General features: G+C 33.7%; 1 protein-coding gene across 1 annotated transcript in view; it reads left to right on the plus strand.

The window, feature by feature from the left end:
- The first annotated feature begins 1042 nt into the window (after positions 1-1042).
- The window catches only part of LOC129224853 (integumentary mucin C.1-like), a 37162-nt gene continuing 20204 nt past the window's right edge, over positions 1043-18000 (plus strand). The window contains exons 1-3 of the mRNA XM_054859399.1: positions 1043-1321; positions 5626-5645; positions 8501-8919. Coding sequence (XP_054715374.1) covers positions 1043-1321; positions 5626-5645; positions 8501-8919 — 718 coding nt within the window. The remainder of the gene's footprint in view (positions 1322-5625; positions 5646-8500; positions 8920-18000) is intronic.

The following is an 18000-nucleotide window of genomic DNA, read 5'->3' on the forward strand; positions in this document are numbered from 1 at the left end:
GAAGGCTGCAATTTCACTGCAGGCTAGTGTAATCAGTAAGTAAATCGTAAATAAATTAGAAAATATTTATCTATATTTATAGTTTACAACAATTCTTTTACTTAGCTAAAAAATCCGTAAAATTTTTATTAAAAAAAAGGAATTTTAGATGCATATCATCTTTTTTTTTTTTTGAGCAGTACATTTTTAAAAACTTTTATTATATTCTTTAACACACCTGCACATTTTTTCCTGAAATCAAAAATTAATTACAGATGCCGCTGGTGTACTGATACACACACTTCTAAAGAAGTAAACACTATTTAATGCTTGCACTATGTAATTCTTATTTTCACAGAAAGCATTAGTTGACAAAGCATTCCGAAGCAAAGCAGTAATTATTCCACGGTGTATGCATTATGACATTAATAATTAAAGCATAAAGCAATACAAAGGGTTCAAATGGGTTTGATCACGAAACTAAACGGCAGATGCTGAAAAATATTCGATGAAGCGAAACAAATGTTTAAATAAAATAACCGAAACATTGCTTAGGTATAGTAAATAAAGCTCCCCGTTGCTAACTGATAAATTATTAAATTGAATAAAACGTGTAAGTTTTTTTTCCCGCATTGAATTGACAATAAGGCAGCTGAGAAAAATATGTCTTATATTTTCATTCCTTGTTCACGTTCCATTGGATAAATGCTACAAGTTGCCTAAGTGCTACAAGTTAGCCATTTAGCTGCATTATGCTATGAGTCTCAATAATATTGCTTTTCAATACTAGTAGGTGACATTGACATATGAATTTGGAAAGAGTACATATCCAATAACAAATTTTCGAATATTTTACTCACTTAAATTGCTGATTGACCAATTTAACAGATTTTGTCGGGAAAAGTCTTTTTTTGGAATCATCAAACAGCAAGAAGATAAATAAATAAAAATCGATTTCCATAACTGTTTTCAATTTAGCATATTGAACGTTATAAGAAGTATGTATATTAATAGCTTTTTACAACATTCGGCTGCTGTTTTGTGGGCAATATTATGGCAGTGCATGGATGTTACTGCTTTTGGGGTTTCGACATGGCAATATCACTTTTGGTTTGAAGACAGGATCCATGCTAACTGGATAATCGATACTTTCGACGATTTCCACATGGTCACTTGCCTCCAAAAATGCAGAATCAATGAAAACTGCACCGGATTGGCTTTAGGACCTTTAAAAGAGGATTTAGAAGACTATGCTCGGACGTGCCATCTTCTAAGCTATGTTGATGATTCGGAGTGTTTTGAAAATGACGAATGTGACAAGAAAGAATTTCAAGTATATCAGGTAACAATAGCTACATACAGTTCCGATTTGATATTTCATTTATGTTCGCTTATTATTAAGGGGTAAAAAAAAAAACCTTTTTCTTGTTCTCTAAAGAGCTGAATGTCTTCATTAACTCGATTCGATTTTCATTATTGATGTCAATAGAATTAATAGATAAAATGTTACAGGTTTGTCATAAATAGCTCATCGGGCTTCGAAGCAATTGTCATTCAAAATTACTGGACATTAAAAAATGTAGAATACATGCACCGATAAAGGCACTAACTACGTGCTATCAGCACTCGTAATTCACATAAACTCAACCAAGTTTCAGCACCCTTCAGTCTGGTATTTCACGTGGTGTGTCTGTGAATAGTAACTGTTAAAGATGGCATCAATGTAGGGAAAGAGTTTTTGAGTTCCTCTTATCATGTCCAACCTTCAGATCCCCTATTTACATGTCATGCGATATTTTTGGCATTTCGTACTTTATGTAAATAACTCGCCAAGTTTTAGCATCTTTCATTCTTGCAATGCTCAGCATCGGACTTCTGATTTTCTTGAGCCGGGGCAAGCTTTAAAACTGCCACTCTTACCTATCTTCCTTCAAGTGTTTATATCGAGTTTCAACGAAAAAAAAAAACAGAAATAAGGTGAATTTTTCCGCCTGAAGCAAGGGCCCCGGCTTGCTCCTCCCTAGATCCGGCACTGTAATCAGGACTTAATTTGCATGGTAGTTCACGGGAGCTCAGCTTCTGCACCCCCCCCCCAACTTTTTTAGTAAATTTTGAAATTTTGCTGGAATTCAAGCAATTCCCGCATGAAAATTATGTTCTGAAGATTATAGACTCCTGTAGTTTTTTTTTCTCAGGATTGAGGGCCTGCTTGTAATTTGTAATTTACAAAGATGGTGACAATACAGAGAAAGAGTTTTTGTGCCCCCTTGTCTTGTCTCCTAATCGCACGCCATGCGATCGTTACCAAAAGTTGCTGAGCATTTATCGTATGTTCCTGAATTGCTACCGGTACTAGCATCTTCTCCTACATCATTCATCTATTTTACACTTCTAGTTTAAAAAAATGAAGATCAGTAGATCACTTTGCTAGTCCTGTTCTCTAACGGATCAAACTATGGTTATGAAATACAATAAAGATTTAAAACAACATTCTTAAAAATGTATACTTGCTTTACTTTTCTTTATCATACATGTACATTCACAATGTGCACTCATTTTTGTCAACATTGCAACAACATGAAAGAATCAGGCAATTGATATTAAACTTAGGGGGAATTTAAATTAGTGTTGGTATACTAATGATTAAAATTTCAGAGCGATTGCACATACTTAAGTTGAGTAGCGCCCCATCACAGAAACCGTTTGCCGTACAGAAGTACAAAACAAACAGAAAGTACAAACAAAAAGGAAACAGAAGTAGATCTCCCTCTTGCAGCGATTTTTTCTCATTGCCGATGAAAATGTCGATTTGGACGTTGTTATTCATGAGTTTCCTGTTAAATGCTTTTTATCCTGATAAACTTGAATACTTTCTACTATGCAACGTTACTAGGATTTGTAATCTATTTTATAAAAACCTGTGCGTGTTTGTGTGTGTGTGTGTGTGTGTGTGTAATCCTATCTCCTCCTGACTGACAATGTCTACAAGATCAATAATGCTACCGCTGGATACAGAACATCCGGGGAAAGCCATTCTGTCCTATCTCACCCCTCTAAAGCTTTAGAGGTCATTCATACAGTCTTGAGGATGTTCCGAAGACATCCCGGGATATCCTCTGACACCCTTGGATGCCTCAGGACATCCAGTGGCGTTCGTTTGGTATGATACTCACGTGCAATGTGCAAGTTAGCAAAGCATTTGTCTAAGAAAGCTTTAAATTTCAACATGAATGGTAGAATAATGCTGAATCTTCCTAAAGGTAATTTAAACCATAAACCATTTTCTACAAGGACGGCATGCGCCTGGGGGGAAACACAGTGTGACAGAGAGTGCGTCCACTAGTGTGTCTATTTGCATAGTTAAGTTTCTTACAATCTAAATATAAACAAATCAATCACTGAAATCAAGATAATCAATAGATAAAATGAAAGATAAGCTTCTTTTATTTACATACTAGCGTCCCGGCCCGACCTTGTTCGGGTTAAAATACTATCTGTCTTAAATAAATATTATGCAGTTACTTTTGAGTTTAAAATTTAATGATAAGCAACATTTTTTATTTCGTTTTTATGAGATTTGAAGCAAATTCATTTATCTCGTTTTCTGAACAAAAGAGACCAATATATAATCTCCAGTAAACAATACAATTTTCTCGTATGTAACATTGTACGTATCGTATAGTTGTACGTTTGAACTTCAGATTTGATAAAGGTGATGGCATAAGGAATTTTCATTGGAAATTGTGGGTATTTAAAATGGAAAATTAATTATGCAGGGATCATGGGGATGCAACGAAAATGAACCAACTGATATGCTGCTTGCGATGTAAGAACAATAATCTCAATTATATTATTCCGTAAAGATTTTAATTGTGGTTCAACTCCATTGCATTGATTACGCAAATTAAAGTTGCGCAATAAAATTTTTTTGGTCATCGCCTTTAATTTTAATAGTATGAAGAGAAGTCCTGAGGAGTTAAGGGAGTTAAGGAATTCGTGTGCATGATGCACAGCGTTGTTGGCAAAAACTATTGTCCTCTCGCACATCCACGTGTAATTTTTTTGACAAAGAGTCTTGGTTTCAGAATAAACTTTCAGAATCATTTAGAGTGAATTTCTCAACTCATCTATTTTGATTAGATATCCTGTACCATGTGTTTTCCGGTTACTTTCTCGCAGTAAAAGACTCTAGTAATGTTTACAACCATCTCTTAAACTTGCTCTTCTAGTTTTTCTTAAAATACAGAGATTGTAAAGGGCTCTTAAGAGGATACGACTTTAATCAGACTTGAAGTATATCTGCACGCTTCTCTGTAGGACACCACATGGAAAGTTTGATGAAAGGTATCGTGTGCACAAATGTGACACCTCTCATAATTTAGTCTAAACCTTTTAGGCCAATTGAACCATTTCGATTGGCTAACTGGATAATTATTGTAATTCGACTAAAAGTTGAGTTTTTTTCAATCCCGAGATGCCTTTCAACCTTTTGTACTTTTTTTCTTCAAAAAGCTTGCTTTTTTCACATGCCTCTTCTTTTTCTTTCTTTCTTTCTTTCTTTTTTTTTTTTGGCAATTTTTCCTGATATTATATTAGTGAGCTATATTCTTAATTATATCCTTTTAAATGCCTAAATGCAATCATAAAGAATATTTCTCCAAATAATTTTATTCATTTTTCCTCTTTGTCAATTTCTTTCCTATAGAATGCTCTTTGTTCGTCATTGTTTTAACTCTTGACTTTGAATGTAGGGTACTTATGCGCAATTACTTTTTAAGTTTAATTTGCTAAACTTCATGAATTAAAGTGGATTTATTAGCGAGTGTTTTTCGTTTCGATTTTAGTATGAATATAAAACCTTTAAGGATAGAATGCAAAAATGGCATGCCGAAATGCATGTTAAATTACAACCTTTTAGAGGCACGAATTAATATCGTCTATCTGTACAACTTGAATTTAAAAACTAACTTGCTCGAAATGAATCTCAGTTATAATTCGTTTGGATAAATTTTGGGGCATTAGCATTCTTTGACTCTAATTGGTTTGCAATGTTCAATGATAAGAGTATGCTTGCTATATACCTTATCCAGTGGTGTTCCCATAGGAAACGTCCCATGGGTCCATATACGTCGTATACTCTCAAACAATTTTTAGACATATAGCGTATGCCCTCAAGCTGCAAAAATTTTCATATTATGATTACTATGTACATGATCGCATACACATATTGTGCATAGTTGATTACTAGGAGTATACCCTCAGAACATTTGATGGGAACATAATTGACCTTATCCTCTGCAGCATCAAATACATGTAAAGATTTTGGCGGTTCTCATGCTGGCATCGTGATATTTACTGCTTTCGCGTTTTCCCAACCCTCAGCATTCAGTTCGAAGAGAACCGTTAACCATTTTGTCATTACGGATGCGGGGCAATCGGGATCTGTTTTTACGTATATAAAAACAAAACAATGCGAAACAAAAACTGGTAGTATAGAAAAACTATTGGTTTTTTAAAAAATAGTATGAATACATATATGCATAAATTATAGCCTATGTCACTTAGTAAGAATCAGTGATGTTCCGGATATCCGTATCCGTAGATATCCGAGGGAAAATAAAGATCTGTATCCGTATCCGTTACTTTTTGGCGGATCTTAAACGGATCTTTTCTATTCTAAAAATTCTTAAATATTTGAATAAAACTCTTAAATTCCGTTTAAATTATGTTTTATTCCCTATCTAAGTTATAAGGTATCATTTTCGAAGCCAATTTGCACCCTCCGTCGCAAAAAGTAAGGGATAATAAGTTTTAAAAGTGTGTATCTGTGTGTCTATTTGTAGCATCGTAACTCCTAAACAGATGAACCGATTTGATAGTTCATTTTTCATTCAAAAGGTGACTTGATCGAAAGTGTTCTTATCTTGGTCTCGTTTTTGTAGAACTTTAATTACCGGAGACATTAATTAAAAACTAAGTTAACGTTTTTCACAATTATGGTAGTAAAAAACTACCCGTACGTTAAAAATAATAACAATAGTTTGTGAAGAACGAAGTTTTCTGCGTTTGATATTTATTTGGAACTTCCAAGTTATGTACAGTAGGAGTTATAATCTTGTTGAGTAAATTTTAAATGTTATTCTAAGCCTATACGAGCAATAAGTAGCGAATTCATAGTCGGAAGATAAGGAGAAAAAGCTCAATAATTTAAAATTTCTGCTTTTTATCAGTTAATATTTGTTAATAAAGTGTGTTCTGACTCGCGAAATTCATCTTAATATGAGGTGTCGATCCTCTGGGACACGTTTTTTTTCTTTTCTTTTTTTTTTAAATTTTCAATTTAATATTGGTATTTGTTATTGATTTGGTGTTTGTGTTACTCTTTTTGGTTTTTCTCGACATCCTTCAAAAAAAGGGAGACAAAATTCTCTATTTGCTGTTTGTAAAGGTGTTTCCGGTTCTGCTATTTCGTCGGTCAGGGTAAGTGGGATGGATTGGGTCAGAGCTGCATTTATGCTGAAATAACACGCGAAAAATTATTCCTAGCCTGTCCAGAAGCTGCTTTACACTCTTGCTCCTGTATCCTACATCTACTAAACTATCTAGAAATAATTTTTCACATTCTATCTAAGCATTAATGTAGCGCTGACATATTCCTTCCAACTGCCCCTCAATTTTAACAGTGATTTCTTTAAAGAGTAAATCATAGTCTTGATTATATTTTCGCCGTAGATTATTTTTTGAAGAAACAGTGCCATAACCCTTACGGGAATACCTTCCGTAACAAATTTTACACTTGAGTAGTTTTATTTATTTGGGTAGGGATTTGGGGAGAAAAATTTTGAGATCCGTATCCGTATCCGCGGATCTTGACACTAATGATCCGTATCTGCGGATCTACTTTTTTAACGATCCGGCACATCACTAGTAAGAATGCACTTTTTATGTAGTGAAAGAATTTTTCAATTAGTTGCAATGGTTCCGGAGATTACCTCGATCATACACTGCTCGACATTGAAAATGCAACACCAAGAAGAAGTGTTCAGAAATTTATGCAAATTTTAGAGTAGACGTACATCACTGAGTTACGTAAATGATGTGAAATGCGCAGCTCTCCTACGCACGTGAAGTAAGATACAAGGAAAGAAACTTGCAGAATGCGCAATATTCGTGTCGTTATTTCTGATTCGAGAATTATGTAAGAAATTTTGTTTTTGTGTTGGAGGACACGAGAGAATGCCAGGGCGACGTCAACGAAGCAGATAGACGATTTTACGACGGGTATGGCGATCGGACTGAGAATGGGAGGTTGGTCCGTACGTAAAATCGCAGCTGATACCCACATGGATGCGAGCACGGTGGGTCGGCTGTGCCGAAGATGGTTGGAACAACGAAATGTGGCAAAATTGAGGGGTGCAGGGGCAGCCAGAGTGACGTCACAACGCGTTAATCGACGCATCCACCGACAAGCTGTAGCAGATCCGCAAGTCACTTGTTCCTCGATTCTGCAGCAGGTGTAAGTTATCCTGAATGTTCCCGTGTCAACCAGAACCATTTCCCTTCCCGTCGTTTGGTCGCACGTGGTCTGCAATCACGGCGTCCCCTAAGAAGACTGCCATTGGCCCCACAACATAGACAGCAACGTTTAGTATGGTGCCGGACTAGAGCGACATGGATGATAGAATGGCAAAATGTCGTGTTCTCAGATGAATCCCGCTTCTGTTTATCCCGTAATAGTCGCCACATACGTGTGTGGCGTCGACGTGGAGATAGATCTAATCCAATTGTAACTGTGGAACGTCCCACCGCACGACAACGTAGCATAATGGTTTGGGGCGCAATTGCGTAAAATTCCATTTCCCTCTAGTTCGTATTCAGGGCACTATGACGGTCCAACGATACTTGGATAATGTGCTGCAGCCGGCGGCAATCCCTTACCTTCAAGGGCTACCTAATGCACATTTCAGCAGGATAACGCCGACCACACAGTGCTCGCACCTGTCAACATGCTCTCCAAGGAACACAGATGCTTCCCTAGCCACCATACTCTCCTGACCTGTCACCAATCGAACATGTGTGGGATGTGATTGGACGCCCTTTGCAGACTCTGTCCGTGCCTCGTTCAGAAGGCGAACTGTGGCAAATGGTTGAAAGGGAATGGAAAGCCATCCCTCTGGGCACCATCCGCACATTTATTGACTCTATGCCTAGACGTAGTTTCTTCGCGTATCGCTGTCCGCGGTGGTCCTACATCCTACTGAGTCGACGCCGTTCTCGCTCTGTGTTATGCCTATCATTTTGAAATTAAGATCATTTATTATTCCTTGCTGTCTCTTTTTTCCAAGTTTCATCAGTTTCTGACCACTTCTTCTTGGTGTTGCATTTTCAATGTCGAGCAGTGTATAAACACACAAAAATCCGCTCTCTCTCTTTATAATAGTAATATGAATTATACATTATAACAGTATTTTTGGTCTCGGGTGCCGTTCCAGCTAGAAAAACCACTAACGACAACTATGGAACCTGAGACTACAACAGCGACAACTACAACCACAGCAGCAACTACTACAACTACAGTTGCTACAACGACTGAGGCAGAAACAACAACAGAAAAAACTACGACAACACCTGCAACCACCACAACAACTACTCCCGCTACTACGACTACAACCGCTGCAACAACATCTACTACTGAACCAACTACCACTACAACAGAGAAAACGACCACTACAACAGCTATGACGACTACTACTGAAGCGGCAACGACTACGAGTGAAGCAACTACAACAGAAAAGGCTACTACAACAACTACATCAAGACCAACAACAACAACTGTTGCCGATACCACAACCACAGAAGAACCCACAACAACTGAACAACCAACCACAACTTCAGCACCTACAACAACTGAAGCTCCAACAACAACATCAAAACCAACAGGTAAAGATTTGCTTTCACTAAATAATTCCATTAAATGTTTAAGAGAGGTTTAAAGAAAGGCTGTGGAATCGGAAGGAAAATGACCAACTCCTGCTCCGACTCGTTTAATTCTCAACAAAAATAATTCAAAACTTCATACTTTGTAATTCTACTGTCAATATACATAGTTTTGATGGGTAAAAGTTGCAGAGCGTAAATATTGATTTTCGAAAAGATATTACCATTCAAAGTGGCTATCGAAATCGTTCACATGAAAAAAGGTCAATTTTCTATGCGCTATAGCTCAAGTTTGTCCCTTTGCATCTGCTTTTCGTTTATACCATTAAAAAGAACATATTTTTTCGTATAAAAATAAATTTTCTTTCCGATGGTATTCTTTCAGATAAGCATGAAAAAATGAACTTAAAATACTATTTGTCGTTTACGAGAAAATATCGTTCCACAATCAATAAAGAATAGTGATTGCCATGGAAACCAGCTTTTGGGATTTTGCAACTCTTTCTATCATATTTAATTTGAAAAATAACTTTTTAAAAGAGAAAAATAAAGTTCATTTTTTTCCCTTATTCGAAAGAACACCATTAAAGAAAAAGCTTATTTTGATAGGAATAAATATGTTCTTTCTAATGGTATAAACGAAAAGAAGATGCGAGGTGACAAACTTTAGCTACAGTGCTTTGAAAATAGGCTATTTTTCACTTGAACGGTTTTGATAGCCACTTTGGATGACAATATCTTTTCGAAAACAGATATTTAAGCTCTGCAACTGTAACCAATTAAAAACAAGTGCTTTTACAATATAATCACCTAGTAGAAACCTTTGAATTATTTTTGTTCAGATTTTATGACAACCTAAATTCCAGGAAGAAAGTTTCTCCACCGCGCTTTTTCACGAGTTTACACGCGTGCTATAAAAAATATAAAGAGCTCAAATTCACAAAAATAAATGAGTGTATTAACAGCCAATTGTACTTTAAGCTCAAAAATTTCAGGGTTCCAGGGTGATAAATTTTTCCGCAAACTTTGGCTAAAGATGGCAATTTGTCACAAAAAGTTCATCCGCCATCTTGGGTAATTTTTTTTGAAGATTCTAGATATTCACTATTTCGATCTCGGAAGCTACAAATTTGCATAGGTTAGTTTCAAAAGCATCTCTACACCTCTTAAAAGAGAAATTTTAGAACATTGGATTGAACCATTTTAAAAATAGCTAATGTGCTAAAATATTGTGTAAAATCGTCTTTGAGTAATGAAGTTGTGACCTGTTTTGCATCTATAATTTCTAGCTTTGTGTGCATGTAGTGCGTCAGCATTGCGTTTGCTCCATATGTTCCACACGATTCTTGCTTCTTAGAGTCCTCTCGAGCACCCCTTAAAGTTTTTCCCAAGAGTTTAGACTCACCCTGTATATATTACTTAGTCCCCTTCATTCACCTAAAGTTTAGTTTCAAAAAATGTGTCATGTGGTAACAGAGTTGCTTCCATTAACCTTAACTGACCCTACGTCATTTTACAACCCATCAAATCTCATCAGTGTGACACGTTTCGTAGTTTTGACTTTTTGTTTTCTTTGTACACAATTTTTTTCCCCCCTTGGTACAAACTTTTTTTTTTTTTTACGACAGCGTGTATTTCTTTATTCATTTATTTATTTTTTACGACAGCGTGTATTTATTTATTTATTTCTTTTAAGACAGCGTGTATTTGCTTTGTCAATAGATTTTCTAAGTTTTCAAAAGCTATTGTACTATTATTTTCCATCTCATCATTCCAAACATATACACGAAACCACGAAAAAAGGAAGTTCGTGTTTTTCTATTTAATGTCTGATTAACATAGAAGTAGAATTGAAGTCGCCATTTAAACTCTATTTTTGAGTTGTTATTTGTGTTTTTGAATAGATTCAGCTGCAAACGAAATTTTTTGTAATAGAAATGCACTTAATTGAAGGAAATGAAATATTTCATTCTGAAAATTATGTTTCAATTTTTCTTTGAACAAATTTCCATTATTGCGTGGTTGATGGTTATGAAGCGAATAGTTTATTCAGGAATAGAAAACCAAAGGTAGGATCAGCATTAAGTAGGTTAAATCAAAAATGGAAGCTTCTCAGCTAAAAAGCTTATTTTTTCGTTAACATTCAAGGTAGCAGATGATCTCTATTTCTAGAGATTGAGCAGGATCTTAGCACAAAGTACTGTTTTAAAAATTTGTTCCTACAATATGTATTTCTTTGCTATTACGATTTGCTTAGAAAAGGACTTAAGCGATGGTATGTATTTTTTATCACTTTAGTTATCATTTTAATTAAATAGAAAATTTTGGAAAGAAAAAAGTTGATACTTGTTCTTTAGAAACTAGAAAATCGCCAGTCATGGTATGACGGGTGCAAATTGCTTCTTTATTCGATATATTTACCGTAAATTCGACTTGTTCAAATACAGTAAAACCTGTAAAGTTGACCACCTTTGTAAGTTGACCACCTGTCTATGTTGACCGCTTTTGTGAGGAACGGAATTAGTCCTATCTTGTATAATGAAGGAAAACCTCTGTAACTTGACCACCTTTCTATCTTGACCACCTGTCTATCTTGACCACTAATGTACCCCAAATTTGGTTTGGAGTATTGTAAAAAACCCTTTGTAAGTTGACCACTTGGTTTATTTTTTAAAACTTAATTTAGCAAATTATTTTATTTCATTATTTTTTAATAGCTTTCCAAGAATATTTTTGATGCCAGACCGACATTTTACCAACTAAATAAAACTGCAGCATAACTAAACCTCCTTGTGAGTTTAACCACATTGGAAAACTACAAGAACCCTTTTATTCTCCAAACTTGTTTTTCTTTTGTTGTACAATTTGAGATTACCTTTTGTACTCTCTGTTCAATGAAAACATGTGTCAGTAGAAAAGTACAAAGTATTTTTTTTCCAGTTTCAATATTTTGTGGCAACACTGGAATTGTGCTAGAGTAAAAGTTACTTGCATTGCAATATTTCTGGTGCAAGGGATTAAGAAATAGGACATTTTCATTTTCAACTGTCTTTTAGAACTATGAGGGTCCAGCTTGTTGCTCTTTGTGTTATAGTTTTACATAAATGGCTTCAAAAAGAAGGTTAGTTGAACTAGAGATTGATAAAAAGTATGAAATATTAAAATTAATTGAAAAGGGGAGAAATCCAAAGAAAATTAGCTGACACAAATGGAATTTCCAAAACTAGTGTCTAATAAGTGTGCCAAACTTCAATAAGGAGTTATTTTGTTGGAAAGTAGATCGTCATGGTTATAAATGTAAATGTATATGAGAAAAAAAAAGCGAAAAATTTGTTATTTTTGATTAGCTATGAATTTTTAGGAACTATTAATATCAAATAACTTTAATTAAACAATGATTTTTTTTGATCAAAATTTATTGTTTCAAAGTAATATTAAATAATAAAAATGAGTTGAACGGAAAGAGTAAGTTTCAATTAGTCAAAAAATGAATACATGGTGCAAGAAATGACAAAAAAAAAAAAATCATTACCCCCTTTATAAGTTGACCACCTGTCTAAGTTGACCACCAAAGTACTGCACCGCAAGTGGTCAACTTACACAGGTTTCACTGTAGATACATATGAGAGAGAAATGTTTAACATTGATTGGGAAAAAGTTAAATTCGTCATTGCCATAATGGCTTGAACTTCAAACGGACCTCCAAAGTTATTTTTACTCAATGTCTGACCATCAAAGCAGTTACTTAATGAATCTAGATTTGCCTTGCTAAAACAATCACTTATTTGCTTCTCGAACGCTACCCAAAAATATAACCTAATTATTAATAAATTTATTCAATTTTAAGTGATGCAACAATGAAATAATGACATCTTGCAAGCTATCGTGAGAATTTCATTTTTGGGAACGTCAGGAGCGTTACTCGATCATTCATTACATATATATATATATATATATATACAGTGGCTCCCAAAAGTCTTCGTACACCTATGACTTTCAACGAAATAGGCCCCAAATCATTGGTTTGAATTAATATTTCGGAATAGGTATTTAATTATAAGATCTATGACCAATTTTTAACAAAACTGCATGAAAAGTTTTTAAAAAATATTAAAACTTAATTTTTTTTAAATCAAAGACCGAAAAGTGCCGGAAATTTTATCTTACAAAAGTCTTCGTACACTTTATAAAATGTCTATATATTATTGAATAATCTAACTTTTGATTAAGTTAGTAATTAGTAGAATATCATACAGTATTCATAACACCTTTTAAACGTCTGGGAATAGATTTCATTCTTTTTCTTTCTTTTTTTAGCGTAATTTCTGAGTAAGTGTTCTACCACACTTCGAGTATTACTATTTCTAGCTCTATTTTCGTTTTAAAACCCTATTTTCGTAATCTAGCCTCCGGATATCTCTAAATACGTTACATTAAATTACAATCTGGAGATTGAGGGGGTATTTTCTAAACTTTAGGACAATTTTCGAGGCACTAGACGCAAACGTTGAAAACCGTGTGCTTCTTATCGTTATTTTGATTAAAAAAAACAAAGTTGTTTCCAATAACCAAATTTTTAGCTAAGAGTTCAAAATTGGTTTTTAAAATATTTAAAGGAACAGCATGATTCATTATTTGCTCAAAAAATTACAAACTACCAAGTCCTGATGCTGATATGCACCCTCACACTAAAACACCTTCACCGTCCTGATTAACTGATCCAACTAAGTTCTTAAGATTTAAGTTCCTAATTTTTTCGTCTACTTACAGTTATACACCAATTTAACCAAATGTTGAATTAATTTTTATCTGTAAGACATGATTCTAAACTGTTTTTAGCTTATTTATCGTTGATTTTGGGACGAAAAGCGTAAGGTTTCTGTTTTTCGCAAGACGAAGAAAATTTCTGCGGGAAGAGGTCCCATTTAATACAGCTAATCAAAGAACTTGGCGAACAATTTTAGGTGAACATTAAATGTAAAATGTTTCATTTAACTCTGCAGAAACTTTTACAGTACTTAAATGTGTATTTTTCATAAATTTTTTAACTTTAAATCTACGATCACGTTTTGTCAACTTCGCCGGTTGACCTTTTCTTACCTTGTTTTCGGTCAGATTCCTTTCTTTAAAGCATTTTATCAAGCACTTTACTATACAAACAAATAAATTAACTAATTTAGAGACATTTCAAACTAATTTACCACTACTGTGGGAAAAAAATTCAAATTTTGAATGGCTTTTGCGGTTTTTTACGAATACCAGCCATTTTACAGTAATAAGCAATATATTAAGGAATAAATAAACAAAAAATTAAAGCCATATGACTTATAAGGGTCAACACAATGCAAAAATATTAATCAAACGGCATATGATAATTTTAATCATGAATTTATTCGAAAATATTTGAGTGTACGATGACTTTTGTGGCGTTTTATTTCTCTGTCTCTTCGTTTTCTGACCCATTTCAAAAAGAAGATCCGTCAATATTTTGAAAAAAACCAATGGGTTATATTTAGAATGACATAGGAATGATGTGAAAAAATATTAGACTTTATATTTGAATTCAGTTTTGAGTTATTTTGGTTTTACTAAAAAATTTCAAAGTGTACGAACACTTTTGGGAGCCACTGTACATATATGAGGATAATATGTTGTTTTGCAATCAAGGGTCAATTTTTCACTTTAAACTGGTCCGGGACACAAAAATCGACAAATTTTGCAATTTTTTTTTAATCATTTAAAAAATTACTCCGTTTTTTCTGCTTAAAAGGACGTTTGAATCGTGTTTCTATCTTTATTAGAACAAAAGATATAATTCTTTTTGTTGCCCGCACCTAACTATTGTGTATTGGACTTTAAAACCTTAAACGCGTTTTTCTCCATGATGCAATTTTTCCCGATTTCTTGCATTCAAACTCTTATAAGTCAAGAACCAATGAAGATAAAGTAATGAAATTTGGAGCATGTCTTTTTCAAACAGTTTACTTAATTTTTTATTCGGCGATTTTGAAAAAAACATTTACTGCAAAAAATATGGTTTTTTTTTAAAAAAAGTATCTTTGAATTTTTCGAAAATTTTCTTCAAGTATTTTTAATTTTTTATTGAGTCAATATTTTTAAAATCGCCGAATAAAAATTAAAGCTTAGATATTTGTGCATACTTTTTTGAAAAAAAATGGAAAATTGACCTACAATATTTTGAGTTATAGCAATTTAAAGCAACCCCATTTTTTTTAAAAACAAATTAAATTTGAATAAAAAAATTTTTTTTTTCATATTTATGTTGTGATTTTGCTTATTAATTAAATGGTGAATCAGTGTAAAAAAATTCAAAACTCTAAAGTATATAATAAAAAAATTTTCAAAATGTGTCCCGGACCCCCTTAAACTGCAAGAATAGATGAGCTACGCTGCCGTGGAAAGGTAAAGCGCACTATCTGCAAATTATTATTATTACTTTTTTTTTTTTTTTTTTTTTTTTTGCATTTTTGTCATCTATTGTGTTTTAACTTCATTGTACATGCATGCTTATTTAGTTTCCGCTGAAAATAAAGCTCGAAAAAAGTATCGAATTCTAACATTTCCCTAGCATTTGTACGCAATCCAAAAATTAAAATGATCTCAAAAACTCATTTCAGTAGATGTTGCGTTTTATCTTACTAGAGCAATACAATTTATAGTAAGTTTTCACGAAACCGCTTCAGGATCAGCGGTGTTCCCATAGGGTATACTCCATTTACGCCGTATACTCTCAAACATTTTTTAGAATTATAGCGTACTAGCTGCGTTGCCCGGCTTTGCCCGGTCCACCTTGAAAATAAAAATTTTGTCAAGTGACGTATATTCAACAATCAGGCGAAAAAAATAAATTAAAAAAACATCATGATTTCCTTTCCAAACAATGCGACAATATTAAAATACTTTTAATAAATTAAATCCAGAAAGATGGATTTAAAATGCGTAACCATGGAAACACAAAATAAAATACGTTTAAGAAATTTAAATGCAAAAGAAAATGGTTCACAATTTGAATGGAATCGAGATTTCTTAAACTTGATTTAAAAAGGCTTGTAACTTTTTTTCCTTTCGAGGTAAGTAATTTTTCACCCCCATATTCGGAAATTTATGTAACAATTGGAAGTAAATTGGAGTAAAAAAAGAACTATTCATGGAGTTGTTTTTGAACTGTTCTGTAAACCTTCTCAGGACTTAAAGGAACAAACAGTGAAAATTTCAGCAAAATCGGCCGGGTAGTTCTCGAGTTTTGCGAGTTCAAACACACAGACGCTTTTTGGGGACTTCATTTTATACTACGTAGAGATACTTCTAATATTTATACTATAACTAGCTGACCCAGCCACGCGTTGCTATGGCAAAAAATTTGGATTAAAATAAACTTTTACTCATTATTTTGATAGAATCAAATATATATTTTTAATAGAGCTTAAAATAGTATAGCCGATTTTAAAACATATGAGATTGATAATGGGTGTGATTCAGTGTAAAAACGATTCATAAATGTTCCTGGAAAATTATGGGCAGCTGATGCGGCCAATTTCTGCCAGTAACATGTCGTGCCAAAACTCGGAAAGTTTTCCGATAAAAGTTGATAACATTCCTGAAATTATCTCGGAAGCCACTTGAAAAATTCGAAGATCTTCCCGTTTGGAGCTAGTCGTGTTTCTGGAACTTTAGTGTAAACTTAGGAAGGGATGAAAAAAAAAGCTTCGCACCTTTCTGATTTATTAAGGAACTTCTATAATCAGTAATACAAACATAGTCAAAGCTTACCCAGAACTGCAAGCAAGTATCGAAAATTTTTACTCAGTAACGTTTCGGATTTTTTTTTTTTTTTTTTTTTACAGTGCAGGCTGAAGAAAGTACTTATTGAATTCAGTAAGTACTAACTAAATTTTCTATGGAAAAAGCACTATACTTACGCTTAGTAAATTTTGTAAGTATGACTTTGGCCAAAAAAAAAAGCAAAAATAACTTGAAAGTGATAGTAAATATCGAAACTGATTGTAAAATAACCGAATGTAGAAACTAAGCGTAAACCAAAATACACTTTTAGATTCTACACTACATTTTATTTACCTCTGCTTTCTCTATAGTTTGTAATCAATAACTTCTTTACAAAATACACTAACTAAATTAAAAACATATAAAAGTTAAATTTTTTCAATGAAGTAGATAACATTGACTTCGAACTATTGTTTCTATTATTTGAAAACTGAAAACTGTCTAATCACTAAGTTGTGCACAATGTTCTTGCTTAACCAGTCTTTTGCTAATACGAAAAGTATGATAACTTTCCATTTGTGAGTAGGCGAAATATGGTTGCCCATGAGAGAAATATTTATGTTTCAAGTCCAAACCAAAGGAAGACATTGTTTGTTTTTGAGATCTATTTATGGTCTTTGCAAAAGCTAAACGAATCAAAAATTGAAGCCTTTCAAATGTGTTTGAAAATTATGACGCTATTAATGGATTACGTGGCAACTCAAGCATTTCTCCTTTAAACTTTCTCGTCAAAATTGTTTACTTTTGATGAAGAAACGTGTACCGTTGCGTAATTTAGGTGGGTTTAAATCGCGAAAAAGAATAAATTGTTGAGCCAATTTTCAACCGGAAATCGTGTAGTCGCATTCCTGGTGTATCCAGGGAATTAAAAAATTCAGTTGGAATGTTTACTGCTTTGTTTTCATCGACAACTGTATAGGCTTGTTCAGCATCAATGGGGAGCTTTTTTTCCAGCCGTCAGTAATGGCTTATTATTCGCAATAATTGTAGCTAAGACAGCGTCATTGCTCTGTTGTTATACGTTGCAAATCAGTGTTAACTAAGTCCGTGGCCCAACTATCAAACGACGGCATATCATAATAACTAAATGGCAAATTTGAAATTGAAACGCAAAAACCTTCAGTTAAAACTAAAGCTTCATGTTCATCTCTACTGTAAAATCTGGATTTGGATATTTGTGTGTTTGTTAAACTTGATGCAATACGTCTTCAAACGTGAAAGTTATAAAGTTTCTCTTAAAAAATGATGATTGTGTTGGATAGTATGTCGTCAAAATTGTTT

The sequence above is a fragment of the Uloborus diversus genome, chromosome 6 (assembly GCF_026930045.1).
Source record: "Uloborus diversus isolate 005 chromosome 6, Udiv.v.3.1, whole genome shotgun sequence".
Lineage (NCBI taxonomy): Eukaryota > Metazoa > Arthropoda > Arachnida > Araneae > Uloboridae > Uloborus > Uloborus diversus.